The sequence below is a fragment of the Atractosteus spatula genome, chromosome 3 (genome assembly GCF_055471065.1).
Source record: "Atractosteus spatula isolate fAtrSpa1 chromosome 3, fAtrSpa1.hap1, whole genome shotgun sequence".
NCBI classification, from domain to species: domain Eukaryota; kingdom Metazoa; phylum Chordata; class Actinopteri; order Semionotiformes; family Lepisosteidae; genus Atractosteus; species Atractosteus spatula.
The window spans coordinates 14,906,803-14,932,609 of NC_142708.1; the positions used below are offsets into that span (position 1 = coordinate 14,906,803).

The 25,807-nt window shown below is 34.5% G+C and overlaps 1 protein-coding gene across 1 annotated transcript in view; it reads left to right on the plus strand.

Moving 5' to 3' along the window:
• Positions 1-25,291, plus strand: part of rasef (RAS and EF-hand domain containing) — a 60,463-nt gene extending 35,172 nt beyond the window's left edge. The window contains exons 14-29 of the mRNA XM_088910626.1: positions 4,983-5,129; positions 6,845-6,935; positions 11,234-11,329; positions 11,891-11,968; positions 12,067-12,182; positions 12,928-12,996; positions 13,345-13,429; positions 14,555-14,637; positions 14,922-15,156; positions 15,655-15,789; positions 16,701-16,848; positions 18,319-18,400; positions 18,854-18,968; positions 19,745-19,864; positions 21,789-21,865; positions 22,838-25,291. Of these exons, the coding sequence (XP_088766752.1) occupies positions 4,983-5,129; positions 6,845-6,935; positions 11,234-11,329; positions 11,891-11,968; positions 12,067-12,182; positions 12,928-12,996; positions 13,345-13,429; positions 14,555-14,637; positions 14,922-15,156; positions 15,655-15,789; positions 16,701-16,848; positions 18,319-18,400; positions 18,854-18,968; positions 19,745-19,864; positions 21,789-21,865; positions 22,838-22,940 (1,780 nt within the window). The 3' untranslated portion in view covers positions 22,941-25,291. The remainder of the gene's footprint in view (positions 1-4,982; positions 5,130-6,844; positions 6,936-11,233; positions 11,330-11,890; positions 11,969-12,066; positions 12,183-12,927; positions 12,997-13,344; positions 13,430-14,554; positions 14,638-14,921; positions 15,157-15,654; positions 15,790-16,700; positions 16,849-18,318; positions 18,401-18,853; positions 18,969-19,744; positions 19,865-21,788; positions 21,866-22,837) is intronic.
• Positions 25,292-25,807: the final 516 nt, after the last annotated feature.

Genomic DNA, 25,807 nt, shown 5'->3' on the forward strand with positions numbered 1-25,807 from the left:
TTCTTTAAATTAAGGTGAAAAATGCCCACAGTCAAGGAGTCAATGAGTAACTACCATTAACATAGAAGTATTTTCTTCCATGAAATAAGGTCACTCCTAGTTTGCAGATAAGACTTTAAAAGCATTCTTCTTTTAAATAATTCAGCTGCTGGAGAAAAGTATATTGCAGAAGTAATTAAAGAGTAAATGTTTAAAAAAACTAATTTGGTAATGCTGTAATAGACAAATATTTTCTCTTTGACAACAAATGGTTATAACTAAGAAATTCCTAGCTACTTATGGTAATTTTTAATGACCTACCTTTAGATATTTACCTACTGATATATCCTGTTACTTTGTACCTCACAGGCTCACACTGCTCACCATTCTAAGACATCTTATTATATTTTTAGGCTTCTTGTCTTCATTAATATTCATCTGACACATTTTACAATATTCTCTGGAAGGTACAGTACATATAAAGTAAATATATGTTGAGTTTTCAATTGTATGAGTCATTTGAAGAATATTCAGCTGTAATATTAGTACACTAGGCATACTGTACACATTTTAATACATCAGGGAGAAAAAAAAACAAGGACTTGAAAAGCTTGTTTTTCTTGTCCTTCTTGACTTGAAACACTTGGTAAACGAACAATCATTTTGCATGAACCTTTGCATACCATAGTGGAGCTTTCATTGATAATGAAGTATTTGCAGGAAAACAGGAGTATGTTATGTAGAGGCACTTCTGCCCATAACCTAAATCTCGCTGTCAACTATACAGTAATTGGCAGCCAGGAAAATATTGTGCAAGTAATTTAACTTCGAAGTATGTTTCATTAAAGCTATTTACTCTATAACTATCATTTTCGAGGGTCGTTTCTTAGAATTAGCTTATATTAAAAATAAAATATCATTTTCATTATCTAAATAAACACTCCGTTTGTTTCATACAGTACATCTTCATTGAAATCTGAGTAGCTTAGTTTATTTTCATTTTTTTGACTGTCGGATTACGGTTAATTCTGTTACAAGTGGCAGTGAGCCCAACCAATGTTTACTTTTACCCCGTGCACTTCAGAAGTTTAACAGGTGAATAATAGAACAAAACTAGGTGAGTTTCACGTCAGCAAAACGCACTCCTCCCATTTACAAAAGAACCGAGTTACCTTCGTGCAAGGTGATTTGAGATCCGCGTAGTAGAATCTGTAATACTCAAAATAAGGAGGATGCTGTGAGAATACCTACAAAATTTATATTTTTTATTTTTGTTTCGTTTAAAGCGAAGTCTGGATTTTAATAGGAGATCCTGTTTTTTATCCGGTACTTGGGAAATAGTAGAGACCTTTTTTTCTGTGGAATAATTTTCTTTATTTGATATATTTGGACCTACAGTATAATACTGTTTTTATATAATACCTAACGACGTATTTCTCTCCTGATGGAGGATGAAGAAGATCTGGACAGACTACGCTTGCTTTTTCACGCTTGTGATGTGAATAATTCGGGGAGAATTGAGAAAGAGGAGTTTTTCTCGGTTTGCTCAGAGTTACAAGTCCAGCAATCTGAGATTGAGGCGATATTTGCAAAACTAGACGTGGACAGGGACGGATCCATTAACTTCGAAGAGTTTACTAACGGATTTCAGGAAGTATCCGACCTCATCTACTTTGTAGAGATGGAGGGTGAAAACGGTGACTTCCGACAAGCTTGGGAAGAATTTCATCACAGACTTGGGGAGCAGGCGAAATTTATTCCAAGGTGAAATACGAAACCCATATTGTATCCGCTTAACGCTTTGTACTGTTATGCGTTTTTTATTTTGGTTTTATTTGTCAAAACATTAGAGATCAACAGTGGCTTTGTAGGATATCTTTCCCTTTTACAATTGTATTTAAGACTCAACGTGTGCATTGCAACATAATAAGCATATTAAATACCAATACCGGCTCAATAGCACGAACTAACACAGTTTAAAGATAAGTTTTTAAAAATTATTATAATTGGGCAGATTTTTTATCTCCTATTTGGAAAGACTTTACTGTAGCAGGAATTAAAACTCATATTTCCAGTTTAAAAACAAGAAGCTTTAACGTGGATATTCAGCTTAATTTTATTCAAAGCAGGGATGATGGACAGTTAAAAGACAGAGCATGCTAAAGTATAGTTCATTTTAATTAGGGTATACAAACCAATATTTAGTGAAATGGAATGTGTGTGAAACCAAGGACAACAACACGGGACATTCATAAGCCAAACATTTAGCCTCGTATGAGACAATATAAATTAACCCTGTGTAAATAACGACAGATGAGTGGTGCGCAAGTGTTACGAAAAGCCCAGACATTGCCATTCATTTTGGAATGTATTTTAATATGACATAATTGTTGATTAACGTACATCCATTTATTGTCTTACAGTGCCCTTTCCACATATCTTAACTAGTATAAATGTTTTTGACGACATATTTAGCCTACAATCACATTGTATTACAATGTAATAAATTATTTTGTCTCAGTAAATGAACGCTGGACACTTTCTTATTAAAAAGAAACTCACATCTCCCTTATAAGACCGTACCGTACATACAGTATAGTACCCCACCCCGTTTAGTTTTTAAGGGTTTACTGTACTGTTTGTACAGTACTGTTTTATTTTTTCATTAATCGATCCAATGGGCATTTTCAGCACTTGCTGGCTGTGAAAAAAATAACAAAGACGACTATCAATGAAATACGCACCTCTGTAGGTGCTATTTCGGATAAGTGATGCTGGTTCTTCACGTTGATTTACTGACTGCAGGATGTAATCTAGTAGTACAGTATTCAGCCGGTACTACCAATAAGAAAGTTAATGATTCCTGTACAGTTGTTTGGCTCACTGACAAAAAATGACTCGGCTCTTTAGAATAAATGAAAATATTTTTTAAAATAACATTTTAAAACAGAGCGTTATTGTTTCTCTTTATTGTTACATTGATTTATCTGGATCTACTAAAATTATGTGACCACTTTTAGAAAGCTTTAGTTTTTAATTTCAATTTGAAGTTGCAGTCTAAGAAGTTACTTTGAGCGTTACGTGTCAACAAGAAGAACGTTAACATGAAAGTAACTGCTTTTTTATTAATATACTCGATGTTCAGTACATGAACAAATCGTATTGGCGCGTATTGGCGTATAAAGAACCATAACCAGTGCAGTGAGAATTGAAGTATTTCACTGAACCCATTAGCGTATAATTTACATGTAACGGCTTTTTAAAGTGTACTATTTTGGTAAGATCATGCACCCTTCCCTGCATTGACATGTGATCTTTCTAGTTTTACTTGTCATATTCCCTATCTAGACATCACGTAATATAAATGCACAGCATAGAGTGGACCAAGAAAAAACCGCGGTACAGTAGCGCGTCATCTCTCCCATGTCTGCTCAGACTGCAACGTCTTTCACGGTTTGCACGCCAGGTTTTTTTCCGAAGTGATTGAGCATATGTTTTGTGATTAATATTAAACTGAACATTTTTAGTATTTGGTTAGTGAAGCAGAGAATGACAGAGATTGCATTTGTAGTTGTACTTTTTGTAGGATGCTCTAACAAAATATTTAAAGGTCTTGTTCCTGACTAGAACTTTGGGAAAGACATGCCCCATAACTTTTTATTGTGAATGTCAAATATAGAGGACTGGTAGAGATGCTTTTAATATTCTATTTTTGTTATACCTTTTTTACAATGAACATAATTTGTTATGGATCTGTTAAATATAACCAGTTATTTTTCAGAATGATGGGAAACAGTGTAGTAGTATCACAGCCCAGCTCTGTTAATGATGGTGTTCCATGAGTTTTGTTATTTTCTCCACATTGCATTCTTTTCTTACAGCAATGGTGATTCGCGTACACACACTTTACAGTTCACTCAGGCATTGGTCCATAAACTACCTTCAAACAGTGGACTGCCTTGCCCTCAGCCAGGATCTGAGGTTGAGAGAGGACCAGCATGGCCAGATCAGTAGTGTGTTTTTTTCATAGCTAGCACTGGAAGACTCCCATTATTAATCCACAGTTTGATCTTGGAGTAGCGGCAGTAGTTGACAAAACACACTACAGTGATTGAAACAAGCCACAGAGTGAATTGGCACTAATGAATAATTTATACAATCTTTTACCATCAGAATATGGTGTCTGATTTCAAAATTAATATGTCTGTGAACCTACTGTCATATCCTTCCAAAAAAGGGTACCCATTTATAGAATTTTCTCAGTAGAGCTCTGACATTACCTTGGATTGTTTGTATTTTTCAAAAAGGAGTTTAAAACAAAAGTTTGGGAAAAGGCCAAATTCTAATTTTGTTAACATCTGCTTATCCACCCTACAAAAAGAATATGATAGCGTATGAAGACGTTCCAGAAGTTAGGTAACATTGTATCCTCTAGAATAATACAGCTTGGTTAATGCACAGTTTTCATAGTAATGAAATAATTGTCCCTTTACTGTGTATATTTACAGCTGTGTTTTGAACTCTCACTTTCTAAGTGAATTTGTTCTATGCTAATTAGTATATTGTGAACTTTTAAATGCACATATTTGTACTGCACAAGGCTACTTAAATCTTTCTGCTGTCTTAGCTGGAGGAGATAGAACATTGCTTTCCTACATACAGTATATAGGTCTCTACAACACAAGTGAGCCAGTGTTTGGTTATAATATAGTTTTATTAACTAACTCCAGTTTAATTAAAGAAGCATTGTAACATAAAGGTACAGTGAATTGCTCTTCAAGAACATCTTTTATCATAGGAGAGTCTCAAAGTGTTTTTGGTCACACAGTTGATATAGAATAACCCTGACATGCTCTTACAAAACTTAATTTAAGCTTTCGGTACATTAGTTGATAGTTATTTTTCTTACTAGGTGACAAATTCTGCCCAAGAAATGATCTTTTTTTAATATATATTAGGCACAATTTTCACTAATGAAATGTTTTTATAATGCTTGCTTGCAGGTCTGAGCAAGTTGCCACCTTGTACCAGAACATCAACCTCACAGAGCCAAGGATGGTACCTCAGTATGAACGGGTCATAATGAATTTCATCCGAGAAATCAGGCTTCAGAATTCAGAGATGGAAAACCTAGCACTTGCAGTGAAAAGGTAAACGTGCATGAGAGATTCTGTAAAGAGAAATGTAATCAAGCCTTAATACCTGCAGTTTCTTGTTCACAGGGATTCTTACAGTCTTTTTTACATGGATTCACATAGCTTTTAAACTGTATTGTGTTTTGGGTAAAGTTACTTTAAAAATGTGATTCATTACAGTTACAAGTTACTTGGGTAGAGGATATTTTTTAAAGTATTCCCCTACATTGTGACCTTTATTGTGACACCCTGCTTGTTCTTTTCATCATCATCGTCATCATCATCATACTAACTGTAACTATACTAAAGAACATTGTTTAATTCATATATTCACTATTTTATATAACTCCCCTGTCACGCTAGCACTATATCTTTTTTCCCCAGATTGCAGCATTTGATGGAAAATGGTCATTTTAAATGTCAGTTAATTCTAACCAAAACAAATTGCAATACTTTCTATAACCACTTATCCAATTCCGGTTGTCTATGGTCTTGAGCCTGTTCCAGGGAGCCAGTCCAATGTAGAACACACAGACACAAACATGCACACTATACAAAACCAATAACTTGAGCATTTTTATGGTCATAGAATGTACAGTATAGTAATTATTATATTATACAAGAAATACTTTGGGGCTCTCCTTTAGACAAAATGTTTCTGTTAAACATTAACTAAGACTAATAAAAGCTGTTAAACCAAAAAAGTCCCTTTTCTGATTCACTAGTCAGCCAGACTGACTCTTCCTCAACATCACATGCACCAGAGATATAAGAGGTATTCTGTTACTCCTCAGCTTTCATTCAAAGTATCTTTTTTCCAGACCTAATTCTTAGAAAGTGTTGGAATAGTCAAATGAAAAGTTGTTTTATCCAAGTGACAGACATGCCAATATTAGCATGTCCTAGCTCAGATCAACTGCTGGAGAGGTCAGCTGTTCAAATGTACCAGCAGGACGTCACAAGATGAGGGTCAACATACAACATTAATCGAAAAAGTAACTTTTTAAAGTGGAAAGGAAGAAGTTAGAATGTTGGTAGATTTCAGTAAATACTGTCGGACACAGGAACAGGAGACAGGTTTGTTAATGCAGTAACAAATTGGATTGCAAATAAGAAAAAATATTATATTCAAAGTTTTTTTTATTTATTGAATATTGATTTGTTGATGTGGCTATGAAAATTGTTACCAGTAAGCAATGGACTCAGCATACAGCCGCAAACGTGTTGTAATCTTGCTTTACATGGAAGGAGCAAGAGCCAATAACTATCTCTACTTACAAAAAAACAGAAGAATATTATAAGCCTGGCAATTATATTCTTGTATTTTTGTATTACAGTGTATGTCTAGTGTTTGAAATTGGACTGAATGGCTTAGACAATTGAATTTTAGAAAGTACGTATAAATAAGGCAAAGGAACAAGTAATAGGTTTACACCATCAGGTTGACACCTGAAGAAGGCTCCACAGCCAAAACGTTGTGTTTTCTTTCTTCTCTTTTCAGCATGGAATAAACCTATTACTTGTTCCTTTGCAGCCTACGCATGCTGACACAGCTATCCACCTGATCTACATAAATAAGGCAATATCTGCTTCTCCTCTTTTATGTTTTAGATGGTCTTGGCACTGACGTTGATTATGTTGATGATTTAATTCAGTTTGCCCATACTGATCATTTTGTGCTATAGCAAGGTATCATGCATGGTAAGCCTTGGTTTTTTGTGACACAACAGAGCTCAAGATAAAGCTGCCATGCAGCTGAGCGAAATGGAAGAAGAGATGGATCAACGTATTCAAGCGGCAGAGGACAAAATGCGACAGCAAGTAAGAAGCTAAATTTGTCCCTTTTTGTTTTAAACAGAACGTTTCTGAATAGGAATTTAATGCTTGTGCTTGATAAAACTGCCATACAAATGTTCTGTTGCTTAAGTCTTGGATATGTCACCCTGCCTAAAAATTAGTACCCACTCACTGGGTTTGGTTTCAGATGTTACAAAATGCTTGTGAGAAAATAGAATAAATACTGTACATATTTTTGCCCCAGCACTTTTTGGGTATTTACATCTTAATTCTCCAGGCTTAGTAAGCCTTGCTTAGGACTGTAAATATTAGTTCATGGGCATTAGTGTGGCGTCTGCCTTAGTGTTGGCATTTGCATGTTTGCTTTGGAACAGTCACTCGCTTCCTCTAAGAAAGCACACATATGCACACACCTGCACACATTGCTTGTCACCAAGGACAAAAAAAGAAATGAGGGTGGAGTGTCGCAGTGTCTAATGCAGCTGACACCCATGTGAAAAGCAACCGGATTGCTACAGGTCATGTGCAAGCTTAACTTTTTGCTAAATAAATGCATGTACTCTGTTTGACGGAGCCGTGGGAGCTCAGACGGCAAGGGTGTCTAGCTCCTGACTGTAAGGTCCCCGGTTCAATCCCAGGTAGAGGCAAGTGGGGGTAATAGGCTGGCTGGAGTGTGATGCTGACCACATCACCTCCACCTCCAGTGTCGGATGGCCCTTACCCCCCATTCCCCATGGGCCTTGATGGCCTGAAAAGGGACCTACCTACCTACTGTACTCTGTTTGACAAAACAACAACATGCATAACAAAAAGTAAAGAAGCTTTTACAACAGTGCTACTGGTATTACCATGTCCTTGTGCACTAAAAAATGTGTGTTTCTTTATGTTTAGTTTTTGATTCACGAAAATATATAGATTTGTTAGTTTTGTAGTGGACAATCTTCATGCAAGATCAACAATTATTTGTATGTTTTGGACTTTTGGCTAATTGAGCATTTGCATTAAAACGATACATTATTGAAATAGATTAATTTTATGAATGGATTTGATTGTTTAGGCTGATATTTTTTTGTATTGAGAAACATTTTTAAATCTGATGAATGGATGGCTTCAGAGACCGATTGCGGAACTGCTCAGTTCAACATCATAGTGAAGCTCTGTTTTTACAGGGGAGGTTCACTGAATTGCCAAATCAATGCAAATGATTTTCTTGCCACAAATCTAGGTTCTGATAGCGTTACTGTATGTTCTGATGAGTAGTTGGCTAAGCTGAGTAGCTTTAGTGGCCTCAGTGAGCTGACCTCATACAAGAAGGAGACAATAAAGGAAGTGAACAGCAAGGTAGCCAGTTATCACTTCTAGCAGCATGGGACCACTTGTGTAAGAAAGGGGAAGAGTTAAGGTGAAGATGTTAGAAGGAAAATTTGCATAAAGGAGAAATTAGGGGATGGCTAACCTCTAGCCATGCTTCTGTTCTGTCTCAAAGTGAATCAGCTATATTATTCAACAAACAAGAACACTGAGCATACTCACCAAGTACACTTGCACTGTCCCTATCAGTGGCTAATATGGCTGCAGTGTTAATTTAGTCTCAGTTTTTTATTTAGTCATAGTCTTAGTCAAGTCAACTAGAATGTCTGTTAGATCACAAATCACATATCATTCATGCACTTTTAATTTAGTCTAGGTGACTGAAATTTGACTAAAATCATTTTTTTCTTTTAGTTAGCTAAAACCCATGTAGTTTTATGCCTGTTTTAGTTAGCCAGTTTAATTTAGTCATATAACCTGTATAAATGTTTAGTTTAATTTATTTTTAGCCTTTGGAATATTACAGAAATGAAGCTAACATGCTTTGAGATTATCTTTGCAGAAAAGAACAGGAAACAAATGTGTAGTTCAGTTTTAAACCAACACCAACAGGAAACACCAACAGGTGTAACAATTTATGGGAGAAGGGTTTGATATTCATCATAATGGATACACCAAACATATAACAACACCAATTTTAAGTAACTTGGCTGCAAAGTAAAAACAAATTAAGGTTAGATCTTTCTAATGGAGTACAATGAACCTTAGCCCTTTGAAATGTTTTTGGATGGTTATATGGAGAGAGGAAAACAAGACTGATAAATGTGGTCTTTGAAATGGTTTCAGTCTATAAAATTAGAGAATTCTGGTAAAGTTGTTTGGACTAACCACTTCTGATTGCCCATAAGAGAATAGTTGGCTACAAAATAAAAGTATTAGTTCTTAAAAAGTTTGTCATTATGGTAGTTTAAAATAGAAAAGTAACAGAGTGAACATCCAGGATTTTTATGTATATACTGTATACACTATACGTTCTACTTTTGATCTACACCAAACCACTTATTTTTGTTTCATACTCATCTTCAGAAGCATGTCTGTAAAAGTTAGTTATTTACTTATTGTTACTTATTGTAATACTGCTACAATAGCCTTTATATACAGTAACCTTTTACAATACCTACAGTACATTGTTTCAGTTCACAACTATAAAACTAATCATGTGCAGAGTTAGAAAAAATCTCCTGATTCTTTTGAATGCTGCCTCCAAAATATTTTGATTTTTAAAATATGTTTAAGAAACCGGACAGGAAACTCATGGTCATAAATAAATACATATATATACTGTATATGTGCTTTTCATTTTATATATTCATATAGCTCTTATGTCTCCATAGTACTGTACCTTGCAAGTTTTCCTATTGAAGACCTTGACTTTTTTGCTTTCTTCTGTCCTTTGAATGGAAAGAATTACCTAATAATACTAGTCTATGCTACTAATTTAAGCCTACCAGCGATGTTGTTTGGCTGACATTCAAGGTTTCTCTTGAAATTGATAAAGGAGATAACAGTGAAATGTACAGAACGTAAGTAGGTGTTAAGTAGATTCTGGCTCCAGAAACAATTTTATTTGCATGTACAAGCAGATTGTTTTCAGAATATTTCAGGAAGATCATTAAGGGATAAATTAACTACACTGGTCAAAGTGTAATATTCATTATGTCAGTTTATTTACAGTAGTCCTTTCTATTTTATCTCAGATACAGCTCTAGTTCTCTCATTTATACCGTCAAGGAGTATGGTGTATGTCAAGCTATGTTGTTTAATGTGCCTTCAAGTTTAAAAAAATTAATACAATATGTTAAAGAAATGATTTATTTGCATCACAGTACTACTCATTCAAGAATTCAAAGATCTAAATTTAGAAATGAAGGAGAAGGGGAGATACTATATACTGTATATATTGTAAGAGAATAGAAAATACCCAGAAAAACACACTTAATGTTTTAAAGAGGTTCATGGTTAAGAGAGTGTTCATGAAACAATACCCTTATTAATGAATCTGGTGCTGAGGTAAAGGAACATTTGCAGTATTATAAATCAATTGGCAGTATATACTGTATTTACATATACATGAGATTAATCTTAAAATGAACATGTAAAATGACTAGGCTGGGGTTGTCTATTTCTTGTTCTGGATGACAGATGTGTCTACAGGTTTCTTTTTCCAAGTTGTTGTAGTTAGCAAGATACTCCTCAATTACTTCTCAAACAATAAAACAGACAGAGCTGGTGTAGGACTTGGCAAAAAAGTATATAACCACAATATGCATCTCATAGACATACACATTCATAAATCAGGCAAAAATGTATTATTCACAGCCTTTATAAAAAATTGAACCATACAGTACATTTTTAAGTGAATATTAAAAAGGAATATGCAACATCCTGTTGCATGACAAAATACATCCTTTGCATGTGTTTAAAGGCATGTTATTAATTATAAGATCACTTATGTGCTTGTGTTGTTTTTACATTCCATGTTGCTGGTTTGCTCCACATAATCCTTATGACATCATTTTCATTTTTATTATGGCTGTAATGAGTACCCTTATGTAGGAGTGGATTATGATCCCAAGTTTTGCAAATGCCTGGATTATAGTTTCTCAACAGAAATACTTTCTTTGCAATAACTACTTATTCACACAGCATAAACTTTTAGTTTTTTGAAAATAAGGAGTGTTAACAAAGTATCTATCTTCACATTTGTCATACACAGTGTGAGAAATTCCTTCTGTTAGGAGGAGATTCTATTTTTAAAATGTAAAATCCCCATAGAAAGCAGTGGGGATTTAACCATTGCTTTTTTGGAATACAAGGCCTCCAATGTTTAATAACAGCACATTATTTAGTCTTGTCATTTGTCACCAGTTCTAAAACCGCACCTGCATTGATTAGCGTTATTATAATGGGATTTCCACAGAATACTTGTAATGTTCTTTAATGTCTTCTAGGAAAACAAAAAGGCTGAAGCTATGCTTAATGAACTCAAGCGCCAGTATGAATCTGAAGTCTATCAACTACAGATGAAAGTCCAGAAGATGAAAATGGTAATTCTTCTAACATTTAAAATCATAATCATAAAGTGCAATCATGCTGAAAATTTGAATATCTAGCTATCTGGTAGCCTGCAGTACTTTTATTTAAATAATAGATATTTTTTTCTTTGTTTCGCACTGGAATTGATAGACTATTAATATAATATAATCTTTTTATTATCTTTGCAAACTGGTTTAAAAATGTGAAAAGGTGGTACGTTATGAAGACATTGACAATTCACACAGAATGCTGCCCCAATAGTGTACATCATGTAGATTTTTTCGTGGTGCATATTGTTGTCAGACAAGGTAGGTTCATCGTGTGGAAAAAAGGATTACAGGAAAAATGTATCAGTATACTGTATAAAGTATATTAAACATATAAAATATGCATGCAGAGGTTAACTTGGAGTTTGTCTGATACATAAACAGAACATTTATGGTTAAATGATGGTTAAATGTAAAAGGTATATGGGTCCTGTGAGTTTTAGTCTCTAACAAGGTAGGCAGTTGAAAGCAATCTGAAATTATATTAATAATATTTACAGATGGAGATGCTTTTTTGTCTTGCAGATTGAGGAACAATACAAAAGTATCAATCTGAAAGATGAGGTGGTGGGGTTAAAAAGAAAAATAAATGAAGTTACACTGGTAAGGGTTAATTTTAAGTTTTAAAATCTTCAAACTTCACAAACTATTACATTCATGAAATATTTGTACATTTAAGAAAAAAAAAATCTTTTTTGTAGGAGAATCAACAGCTGAAGAAGGAACTACTTGAATCTCAAACTAATATTGCATTCCTTCAAAGTGAGCTTGATTCTTTGAAAAGTGAATACACTGATCAAAGTATAAACTTTGAAAGGTGAGAAAATTCACTTGGTATGGCTTTTTCTTTAGTGCTAACTTTATGGGAGTCATCTGTCAACAGGATTCATATTCAGGATTTGAATTTGCATGTGTTTACAAAGACGTCTTCATGAGAACTATTGTTTTATTCATGAAATGTGCCTTTCTTTGAGTAAATTAAAGAAGTTCTGAAAAGTACACCTTTATTAAAATGCACATGATTTTTTCAGTTAATTCAGTTATCATTATAATTTTCATTTAGATATTTAGGTCATATAGAGATTTAAAAAAAAATCCACCATGATGTTTTCTTAATGTCTGGTTTTTAATTTCATTTTCTCTTGTGGCTTAAGGCACAGTGTAATCCATGTAAAGAGAACAGTGACAAGCCCTCAACCCTGCTGTTAGCGTGCTTAGCTATGTTTTATGTTTTCCTATGTGATTTTAGTTTTGTGCACTACAATAAAACTTGAGCCTTTCGGGTGTTTTCCACTGATTGCCCAGTTGTTAAGGTAGAAACAGGATATCCTGAAATTACGTCATTGCACCTGACAGTGAGGTTAGTGGTGTCACAGCAGTTTATTCTTCAGCACAGGATTACTTGGCAACACAAGCTGCTACCCAAAATTTCAGCCAAGTGTTCCTTGATCTTTTGATTTTGCCATGTTTAAGTTTTCTTTTTCAGACTTCATATAGGAATGCAATACTATCAACATCTTCAGTTTCCTGTAGTAGTAAGATGCTGTTTTCATTCTTTGCAGGGATGAAGCAATAATGAAAGGATACTCTGATGAAAGGGATAATTTAGCCCGGCAAATTGAGATGCTTCAGTAAGTTTGCAAACATTGTTAATCTGTCTGTGACGTGCAGTAGATTTACAGGTACTGAGCTGTTTATAGATACTGTAAATACAGAAATATAACTTTTGAATGGGAATTTCAGACAGCTGGCTTTGCAATAGAAGGCTTAATAATCATAGGAAACAACAAAATAGTATTTTTTTAATTCATTTTATTGTGACTTTTATTTGTTACTTAAACATGATCTAGTTACAGCAGGTTATCAAAAGCTTTAAATTTTCATCTTCTTGTTGCTTTAAATGTAGCCTTATTTTACATGTGTCAGACCCAGATATATATTCAGACTACTCTTAATGTGTCATTTCATTATCTCTAAAGGTCAGCAAACAGGAAGCTGCATGACAGCAATGATGGTCTAAGAAGTGCACTGGAAACCAGTTTCGTAAAATACAACAGAAGCTTAGTAAGTACCTAAACATTACTTGGTTTAAAATATGGAACTTACAGTTTTATAAGTATGGTGTCTTCATTGATGGATCCTTGAACAGCAGTAGTTTCGATAGTGACGGTACTTTTAGTTTCGTATTTAATTTAATAATGTCCTCTGTAAGTTATGAGGGACTGAATACCTGGAAAAGTTTGGAGCTTGTTCCTGCAATCTTCTCTGGTTCCTCCTTCTGCTGAGGGTCCAGCAATGTTCACCTGCCTTGATGGCTTTTAGCAGCTCTCTATCTGTTATGTTTAAGGACACTCCCAGCTCCTGGGACAAAACTTTTCCACAGTGCTTTAGCAACTAAATATGTCAACAGCTTGGTGCTAATACATTAGCTATTGCCTGAATGTAGACAACATTGCCTAAATGTTTGGCCACTGGAATGGTTTCTCCAAAATCTCTCCACTTGGGCTGTAGTGACCTTTATACATATCTGCCTCCAATTACAACTGCCTTGCAGTCATGTATTAAAACAGTATTAAAAAATAACATTGGTTTGAAATAAAGTTAAAGATTAGTTTCTTGAAATTCAACATCCTGTAGATCCATTTCTTTCTCAGGTGATATACTATAGCCCACCCTTTGTTTATGTATTTCTTTAGTATTCGTGGTCAAATGATTCATGTACACTTATTATAATGGTCGTTTGTAATACAGGTATTATTTTCTGAATAGCTAGGTTATTTGATGTTTCAGTCTTGTATGCCATCATGTCCACTACACAGTTTGATGTACATGGCATCTTTGAGGTTTTATTTTAGAATTAAACAGCTCTGGAGTGGAACACCCAATGTGTTTTTAAGGCCTGCCGCACAAAAATAAATGTTGCGATATTGTTTAAAGAAGAACACACAATATATATACTCATATCTCTGGAAAGAACAATTTCTTTCAGGAATCTGCAGCAGAGTCAAGGCCGTTACCTCTGACTGCTTCAAATGCTTTTGCTGAAAGTGAAAATATTGTACTTCTTTTCTTCTTACAAGTTAAGAATAGGTAGGGTTACAGCATACATTTGATACATGCAAATATACAGTAAATAATCATTTTTTACAAAGATGTTGTTTAATACTCATGTTATTATTGTTATCCTAGCGAGTGCACAACACCTCCCCAGGAAGTACAATTTCTAGATCCAGTCCAAAATTCAGTGGGCGTCAGTCTCCTTATTTTGACAGGTAAGTCATGACTTCTATTTAACTATTTCACTATAGAAGGTGGTGTATTTTGTCTAGAATACTTATAGACCACCACATTGTCATGGTTACCTTTTGTCTGTCATTTGTGCTGCTATTTCCGGTTCCTGGTAGAGAGTTAACTTCCATTATAAAAAAGGAGGAAGGAGGAAACTCCTGATCAAAATGTTTACCATTATAGTACAATGTAAAAAAAAATACCCCGATCTCTGAACCTGAACAGAATTTGGTCTCCTTATGTGGGTGTTTTCCTTGAAACTTTGCAGATCTTCTCGCTCTTCCTACGTGGATGAGGACTGCGATTCCCTGGCCCTGTGCGACCCCATGCGCCGGGTGAGCTGTGAGATGGAGAGCCCGACTGGGAGCTACTTCGACAGCGGCCTTTCCACTCTCAGAGACTCCAACGACTATGATTCTGAGGCCGAGTTCAAGCTTCAAAAGAATTTCCATAGGTCACCAGAGATGACAGAAAGCCTTGCAGGAGATGCTTCTGATACAGATGTACGCCACTCTCACTTTGAAGTGTGATCTTTACTCCTCATTTATGCACAAAGCAGACTGATCTTTCCAGGCAACATAACCATGGAATTACCCTTTGTGTTTTTCTTTGTAGCATCTAAACATCAATGCATTTTGAAACATTCAACATTAAAAACATATATTTTTGGAATCCTTTAAGCTCAGTAATTGCAATTTGTATCATGTGCAAGAGAGAATAATGTCAACGTTGCATGAAAGTCTTGATAGGAATAAAGTACCTTGCAAAAATAAATTTCAAACTTAGGTAAATGCAGTACAACCTACTTTAAAAGACAATTCAAAAGTCAAATTTTGTATTTAAAAGTTACTTATGAGTACTTTATTATAGTAGTCTTTTGTTCTGTGCAATTCGTGCTACTTGATTAGACATATTTTGTGCGTCATAACTCCAGGGATAGAAGAAAAAGCTGGTTGTGTTGAAATTCTGGTGGAACTAAAAGGTTTAATCACCATTACTAGGTGCCAGAAATCAGAGACGAGGTGGCCTGCAGTTCCAACAGTGGTTCAGTATTAGACTGGAAACCATCAAATCCAGTCAGCAGGAGCAGTTCTGGGGCCTCAACTCGAAGATGCATCCCTGCCATCTCCCCACAGGTACGGTACCTCACATCTGCACAGACGACTAAACTGAGCAGTGCTGTAGGTTTACAACAGTAGAACATTCTTAACGATGTTTCCTAACTTTTTTCGGTGTAATAAAAATCTTGTTGACACAGAGCACTATGCAAAGGAGTTCAGTTTCCATGTTAAATTTGTGTTGCTCTAGTAATGAATCCAATTTATTTCGCTCATGGTTGGTGAAAGTATTGTGGGATGCAACTGAGTTCAGAGGCAATATATTTGATTTTAGAGCCCAATTTTAAATAACATGCTTATATCATACATAGAAAAGAAAAAATAATTTAGAAATTCACAGTAAATTGTAAATTGTAAGTGCACATCCACTCAGCATATTAATATTAGAGTGCATATTAATAGAAATACTAAGTACAGTATGCTGCAAATAATGTGAAATCCAAGTTCTACTACACTAATGACACTAATCACTAAAATAAGATTTCTTCCCAAGGAAAAAAAATGTGCCATACCTTAAATCTGTATTAATTTTATCATAGTACTATATTGTTTGTTAGAATTACATTTAATGAACCTTGCTCTAAGGGATCATTTACAGTATTTCCCCACTCATTTGTAGTTTTCTGCAACAACATGGCTTATAGAGAAAGGTGACCTGATCCCTGTTATTGGATTCACTCTGATTTGCCTGTCCTATATTTTGCAGACCAGGAAAGATCACATTCATAGAGTGACCTCTGAAGATGGAATCAGATTCATAGTTGTTACTGTATGTTTTTGCTCTCAGAAGTTGCAGAGCGTGTACTGATAAAAAACATTTGAACTAAAAACATTTTAGCATGGATGGATTTAGAATTTAAATGAGATTTTAGATTCCATCTACTCAGTACCTGTCCTTGTGTTTTCGTTAACTAATTCATGTTTTTTAGGCAGACCAAGATGACAGCAATTTCAAGTACCCAAATTCGGAAAAGGCTTACAAGATAGTGTTGGCTGGAGATGCAGCTGTTGGGAAGTCCAGCTTCTTGCTAAGACTGTGCAAGAATGAATTCCGGGGAAACACCAGCGCTACTCTGGGTACATGAGATAGATTCTTAGCTTCATGCTTTGTTTCAGGACTAAAGACAATGTACCAATGTGCAGAAGTCTTATGACATTTTGTATCTTTCTACTTTTTTCATTCAATGTTTTCCCATCTAATTCAGAAACAATTCTCTGGCAGTCTTCTAATGAAAGTTTAGCCTTTTTTTAAGTACAGACTTGAGAGATTGGTATTCTGTAGTACAACACAATAGCCATGTAGAACTATTGGTAAGAGTTTAGTCTAGCAGCTTTATGGACATGCTGAATGAAACAAATTGTGTTCACAATAAAAAACACCTGGGTGTGAGTCATTTAGATTTAATTGGTTAATGTGATGGATTAGGTATTACAATACTAGTAAAAAAGTATTGTCAGCTCCCATGTAGTTATGGAGCCTATGACACATTTTGAATGGATAAGGCTATTTTTGGGCCTGGCTAAATTCCATGGAATAAAACAGTCTGGACTCCCTACATTTCTCTCTTAATTTGGCTGTAAGAAATTGCTTGTTTCTCTACCTAGTCTGCTGTGTAGTGGGGCTGATGTCTTACAATAGTTGCCATGTGGGAGCTGCACTTCAGTCGTGGAAGAAGTGTGTCCCCTCCAAAAAGCACTTGAGGATCTGAGGATCTTGAGGATCTGTCACGAAGCGTCTTTCAGGACCCTATGCGAACAGCACAATCCGGAAGGGAGTAAGACAAACACAGGGAAAAAGACTAGGTTAGGGGCTGGAAGAAGAACAGGGGGTGTGTCCAGGGCAAACAAGTCCAAGGGAGTCCATAAGATTATCCAGGGAAAGCCAATGTCCAAAGCCGGGTGATCCATCCTGACACAGACAAATGAGGTTAAGAGCCGGAGCGGGATCCGGCGAAGGGTTGGGGGAATAAAAGGGGGGTAACAGAACCAGACACTCCCAGTCCCGGACCCAGATGGTCAGGACGCCCAGATGGTCTATGCCGTTGATTCGCTCCTGGACTCGCGGGTAGGGTTGCTTCCGGTCGTCCATCTTCCAAAGCTGAGCCCAGATTGGCAGGAACGTCTGGCTTTTATAGGACGGAGGCAGGTGCAGGAGATAAATAATAAACTAGGAAGAGCTGGAACATCCTTAAGAGGAGGGGTTTACGATCGTGACAGGATCCTTAGGGAATAAAAGAACTGTGTAAATACAATGAATTCATTTACTAATTCATTAGTTTACCTTGAGTTGTTGTGATCAGGATTTTTTGGGCCTGATTAATACTAAACAACACGATTGGTCTCTCATCACACAAATTATGTTATATGAATAAGAGTCAAAGCTGTTATAATAGTAGAAAATGCAAGTGAATGCTTAGAGTATATTTTTATTCTCATAACATATATGAAGCTTCTGACTCTGTTTCTAGTATCTGATGGTTTTGTATAGCAAAGCGTATATTTTTCTAGTTCTCTCAGAGCTGTATTTTCTTTTAACTCTTATTCTAGGTGTTGACTTTCAAATGAAGACATTGATTGTTGATGGGGAACCTACAGTCCTACAGCTCTGGGACACAGCAGGGCAGGAAAGGTAAGTTTGTTGATTCATTTTCATTTAGTCGAAGTTTAGGATAGAGATCCATTGTTGAAGCCCATGCCTTCAATTAGCTACCAGTAACAAAATAAACAAGATGAAGCAAGGGACTCCTTTTGCTTAGTACCTATTCTTATTTTCTCATGTTCTCATGTTAAAGTCTTATCTTCTTATTACAATGGATGGATTACTACTAAGGGGTTTTGATGTAAACTATTCATTAACAGTTTCCCACTACAGTAGTACATATATTTATCTGTTCTCCACTTTACACTCAAATCTTAACTTCCAGTTTCACATAAATACTTTAACGTGGAACATAATTTCTCAGTAATCTTTTTTCTGCAATCAACATAATAAGAATCACATTTGGGAGTTCCATCATTTTTTTGACTGTTGTTCCACACAGACATCATTTTTATAAAAATAATTCCCAATGCTCTGTTCCAGATTTCGAAGTATTGCTAAATCCTACTTCAGACGGGCAGATGGGGTGCTACTGCTGTATGATGTCACTTGTGAAAAGAGCTTTCTGAATGTACGAGAATGGGTGGATACTATCGAGGTATGTCGGAAGACACACTAAGGTCTCAGCTCCCTGGAAGTATGTGGCTTATCAACTGTAGGGTGAAAAAAACCTAATGTAACAATTTGTGCACATAAACTAATAAAGCTTTATTGCTGAGTATTGATCATTGGCACCATTTAGTTTAAAAACAATGTTCATTTTAGCTGTTAATATTGAAAGCACTCTCTAATACTGTATATCCAGTGAATGTGAGTATTTGAATCATGTTATTAATAAGTATAATATGCTCTTTACTGTTTTTTGGCTAAATCTTATGGTTACTAGCATACGTATGAACCAGTATATTCTGAATAGCAGCATTCTATATTTGGGTATTTCTGAACACCTTTACTGTACATTATTAAATATACAATGCAATACATATCAAAACACTAATGTTTTATGTATGCATTATTTATTAGTATATTGCAAAAAGATGTTGGTCAAGGTTTGGTTATCCTTTCAATAGAATATTACCTTTGGCCATTGCTTTTGCCCTTAGATTCCATGATATCTTCTTTTCCAATTGAATTAATGGCAGGCTAAATTAAACTGGAAGACTGTGTGTTTCTAAAAGACATTATCTTGAGGTGCAAAACATTTTAGTGAGGTAATGAGGATTAATACACTGGGAAAATTATTGAGTGTCATTTGAAATTCTGAGATATTTTCATTCTTTTTTCTAAACATGTGGTTTATATGTCCGCTTTCATTTGTGGTTTACTTCCCACACATTTATGTGCTGAAAGTGATATTTGTGTTTCACCCATCAGGATGTCACCCAAGGTGATATTCCCATTATGCTTGTTGGAAACAAGGCAGACTTACGTAAGCAGGCAACTGAGGAAGGAATAAAGTGTATTCCAACCAGCTATGGAGAAAAACTAGCAATGGTAAGAGGAAACTTAAAATACAACTCTAGCTTTATGTTGTATTTCTACAGTATATGTAAAATAAAATTTTCCATTTAAATGTATTAAAATTTTTACAAAAAGCTTATGTACAGTATACAAGGAGTAACTGAACTATGCAGTACACAACTTAAATATATTTACATGTATGCATATTATTACTCAGCATTTATTTTGATTTATTTTATTCCTGTGAATTTATTCTAACCATGTCCAGCAAGTGTAAATCTGAAGTGAAAAGTGATACTGGTGCAGTGAAGAAGCAGACTGATTACATTAGAAACTGAATACATTGGAAATAAAAATGGATATTTTAAACAGAATATGAAAAGGCATTTTTTTTTATCAAAGATTGCACATGAACTGACTATCTGTGGCATATACTGTTGTTTAAAACAGAGAACAAATAGTAGAACATGCTAAATATCTGCTCCCATGAAATCAACTGTTATAACTAAGCATAGACAAAATATTGAGGAAAAAATACTTAAATATTTTGTATGCAAGATCAATTTTTTCTCATTAATTAAGGTACAGTATGTGCTAATAAATATTTCATTAATTTTATAGTTGTGTTAAATCATTTTTCTTTTTTAGTTAAAGTATTTTAATACTTTTTAAAAGTATTTTAATAAATAATATACAATGACAGTAAATACACATATTGTAATTTTACATACTGTATGAATGCATTAGATTGTGTCTGTAATGCTTAGCTTTGTGTTAGGGTCATTACATACAAAGTATCAACCCCCTATAAAATGCAGCAATTAATAATTATGTTTGTGCTTATTCTTTTTTATAAAAGAATATTATAAAATATAATAAAAAAGAATGTGCTTATTCTTTTTTATAAAAGAATAATATTGTAATTTTATGTGTAGCATAAACACATTAAATCGTTTCTCTAAACATAGGTTTACTGTACTTGTTAGGCTCATTACATATACAAATCCTTTATGTATATTGTAAAAATATGAAAAAGCAACTTAGTTGCAGGTTCAGGTATGTACCCCCTACATAATTTGATGACTGCATCCTAAGAGGCATTAAAAACACAACAAATGCCAGTAGTTCAAATGCTTGTTTATTGCACTTTTAGTGCCTCTCAGTATACAGCACATTAAAAAATAGAATTTATGAGTGAAAATATAGAACACAGAAGGAGAGAAACTATAGGTAGTATGCATTACATTTTAATTGGAACTAGTGTTTTGTATTATGCCTCTGTCACTAAAATATGTCAGGTTTAGTATACAACATAAAGTATGTTAAAAAAGTATTCACTTTCAAGCGAGTGAAATGTTGTTCCAGTCAAGCATATATTCATGCATTACCTTGTGACTAATTAAATATATTCCATTTCTACTCGCATATGTGAAAGATTAGGAACCATACCTGTAGTTTCTATTGATGATACCTGTAGTGGCTATTGATGATATTTATCATATATACTGTATATACATCTGTTTGAATCTTTCTGAATGAATTGCTTCACAATTTGTGTCAGCATCCTAAGAGCATTTAAAGTTAAATCTTCTGAAGTGGAGTCCCTAAAAGACTAAAATGAGTGGCCAGAAAGTGAAACCTTTGAGAGGTGCTACTTAATGCTGTTTTTATGTTAATGTTAATGTTAATGTTGTTTATTTTCAGTGGGACATTTTTTGAAAACAATTAAACTGCTTTGGGTGTGTTTTGCACAAATGTGTCAGCTATATATTGTTATTTTCTGAAAACACATTTCATATTTATCACTTTATCTTTAAGTATAATCCTTAATTCCCATAAATTCCTATTCACATTTACAGTATACAGTATAACATGATAAAAAATATAATTTAAATTAATCAGTTTAATTTAATCTGTTCCTGACTGTTTGAAGCTGTATTTGTCATTTTTTCCCCAGACCTACAACTCTCTGTTCTGTGAAACAAGTGCTAAAGATGGTTCGAATATAATTGAAGCAGTGCTGCATCTAGCACGGTGAGTACTGGTACCGATCCAGGTACCGATTGTCCAGGTGAACTTTTTTAGTGAACCAGTATTTCTGTGTTGTTACAATATGGATTTTATACCTTACTTTTCTGAAATTTCAAAAGTCAGAAAGTCCAAAAGGGTTTTTGAGTAGAATACAAATACCGTACACATGTATTATTATTACTGTATGATTCTTAGAAAAGTGGATCATTATAAGTTTTCTTGTAAAGTAGATGAAAGAACTAGAAAACGTGCAGCTAAAAGTTACTGTCTATTGCAGTCCATTGCAAGACATACATAGATACAAACACAGACAATCACACTAGGGCCAGTTTTCCCAGAAGGTAATTAAGCTACCAGTATGTTTTTGGACTGTGGGAGAAATTGAGGGAGGAAATTCACAGGAACATAGGGAGAACATAGAAACTCGACAGAGAGACCACCCCAGGTCTGGAATTGAACCTAGGGCCCCAGAGCTATGAGTTAACCACTGTGTCACTATGTCACCCCTGTTTTATATTTTTACATTTTTAATCGGAATAAGTATTGTTTAAAATGTGTGATTCACAAGGTTTACATTATCTTCTCTATTTGGGACTAAAATGATGTGACAGAAGTTGTAAGAAATATTATAAATGAGGTGTTACTAGAACATTGTACAATTTTAACAAACCGTCCCTTAATTTAAATTCTAATTCTGTGCTTTTAATCAAATAGCCTAAGAGTTTGCCTTTTATTGCTACAACCACATTTTCTAGAAAACCTAAATGTCAACATAAAGACCAATTAATGTGTATCTTCTTTAAGCTCAGTGAAGTACAGATAACATGTATTATACTTCAATGAGCTTGAAGAAGCTACTGTACAAACAGCAAAGAGGCAATAAATCAATAAGTGTTTAAGTTTAATAATCAATAAGTTTAGGCATAATCAAAATGAACAAACATAATGTTATGTCATTTTTTGTGAATTTTACAGTGAGGTGACAAAACAGAATCGTGATGAAGAAGACCTGGAATCTGTGACAAATCTCTCAGGAATTCACAACAAGAAGGCCACAAAGACATGCTGTACAGTATAAGAACTCATGACAATAATTGTTAAAGAAGTGTAAGTCCAGTTACATTAGAAAAATGTAAACATTTAGAAATAATTCAAGTAGGTAGCTGTGTCAGCATGCGTAGGCTGCAAAGGAACAAGTAAAGGTTTATTCCATGCTGAAAAGAGAGGCTCTGGAGCCTTCTTCGTGTGTTCCTGGACTGCCGAGCTCCATAGCTGAAACGTTGTGTTGATTTTCTTCTCTTTTCAGCATGGAATAAACCTTTACTTGTTCCTTTTTAGAAATAATGATGCTAGTGAATGATATTGCCATTTTCTATTGTTCAGGCGTAGCATCTCAATGCTTTATTACTTACTTGGAGTCTTGATACCATGCTCATTTATAAGATTAAATTCAAGGGCCAATACTATTCTAGGCCTTCTTAGTCACATTCAGGAGCCTTAAAATTTAAAAAACATAGGGGGTCAGTGAAAATGGCGGCGGGATGGGGGGGTGGTGTCTGCATCAGTGAGGTGTTGAATTTCTCATTTTGTCACATAGAAAAACTAAAGGAGATGTACAAACTATAACATATCTGTAACATAACAGCTATAACTATAATGTCTAAACAATATGTTTAATTCTTAATTATTGTACAAAAAATGAACTGATGAGTTTTAGATTTGTTTGTAATAAGGCATTTTATTTGTGAAAAAGGAAGGATCGGGACTTCAAAACCCTAGTTTTACAGTGTATTTTTTAATATTCCTCCTGACCTCATGAATGTAAAATGTCTATGGACTGGGTGTTTAACCAGTAATGGCTTTCAGATTGTGTTATAGGCGGTATTCAGTATGCCTCTTGTGAAACTGTGTATCTAGTGCTCAAAGTATATACAGTGTAAAGTGTACTAACTGTATGAAGATTAAATTTCTCATGGATTAATTTAGTGCTTTTTGCACTGTATATTAGCCCTTAGGTACTGTTGGAAATGATCCCACATGCAAGTCTCCCTCATTCCAAACAAACAGGATTGGAAATTAATCCCTTTTCTTAGTATGAAATCTTGTAAAAGAATGTATTCTGTAATATCATACCAAGATATATGACAATCTGAAAAATTAGGTATTTTTAAATGTTATATAAAACAGTATTTTTAAAGAGTTAATGGAACTGATATTTGAAATCCTGTTGAAAAGTGGTAGCCAAAACTACAAAGAGCCTGGGTCTTAAGAGTTAGATTAACTTTAGTATATTACTTACATATCACTGTGGTATTTTTGACAGAGTACCCTGGTGAATTCCTAAAAGGAATCTAAGGGTTCTCTTTTGTAGTTTACAGAAAATACTGCATAGTTTTGAATGTGTATTTAACCCTCTTATTGCATGTGGAAATTGAAACATCTTATAATTGTCGTTGTGTATGTAATACTTCTGATGAATACAGAAGTTCCTGTTCAGAACAATCAATGTGATATTAAAGGGTGCAGCTCACAAATGTGAATAATGAGTATGAGAACTTCAACAAAAGCACATGTGTTTTTCATGTTGGGCACTTCATTAAGTAGTGGGAGTATTTATTCAGTTGCAGTGAGTTGTTCATGGTAACTTGACCTTTAAATCAGGTATTTTGCATTTCAACAGCCTCCACAGTAGCTTGGATTTTGAATGTCGTCACGAGTCATCATTTGTTTGATATGCTCTCCCTCTAGTGGTAAAAATAGAAAACCAGAAAGAAAAGTGTAATTTAATGTATGTTCCTTCTAAAGGAATAACACCATTTCTGCTTATTATAATAAAATGTTATTTACCTATGTATTTTAATAAATGAAGGATATTTGCCTGAAGGTTTTGAAGTAAGCTATATATAAGAACAAATAAACAATTTGTCTTATGTGTGATTTAGTGTTTGTTTACAGCATTTTACATTTAATGATGTTATTTTTTCAAATATCTATAAAATTTCACTTGAAACAATTACAATTTTATTCACCGATGTCTTTCCAATATATAATACTGTGATATTTATTTTCATATTTCCTTTTTCAGTTCACAGAATCATTTGTGAATAAAGCTGTTTATGATACATTCTGTAGAAGTATTTTTTATCATATACTGTATTATCATTTTTGACTTAAATATTGTAGTTACATAAGTTCAGCTGGGTTCCTTGCAATCAAGACAACTGTGCTGAGCAAAAGAGCTGTAATAGTAAATTGTAAGTCATTTAACATACATAATTAAGATTATTAACAGCCATGGATTAAAAGTAAGTAATTTCTGGTGTTTACTTTGCTTACTCCATCATTTGAAGTATAAGTTGTATGTGTTTCGTATGGGCTTACTGAGAAACCATTGGCATTAATGTATAATTATGTTTCTTTAATAAAATATTGTGTGAAACACTATTAGTTTTTTAAGAATGTATTTATTGCTATATTTAGGAAAACAAACTGTGGCTTTTGTTGGAGTGACATGTAAAAGCAATGCTTAAGGTAAGAGAAGAATAATGGAACAAGTACAGAACCACTAAACTGTATGTGTTCACTAAGGAAGTACTTAAATGAGGGCATGACATTTCTTTTTTTAATTTTAGAATCAATTTTTTATTTACTTATGTCTTGACTCAAACCAAAGCACCCTGTACCCATTTGGAATTTGGAGAGAGAGAGAAAGGCCAGACAGGGTCTTTGAATCGAACCATTCAATTGAAGCATTCAACTCCTGAAATTCTCTGACCACGACAGTGAGGTGCAGGAAGCTCAGTGCTGATTAGAAGAGAGGTGCATCCATCACTGATGTTACCATGTATCTGTTGACACCCAGAAATTTGTGGAAGCCATTTCATTAAATCTGAAGGAATCCCTGACTGACTAATGTTAATTCTGCCTCAAGTGGTCCTGAGACAA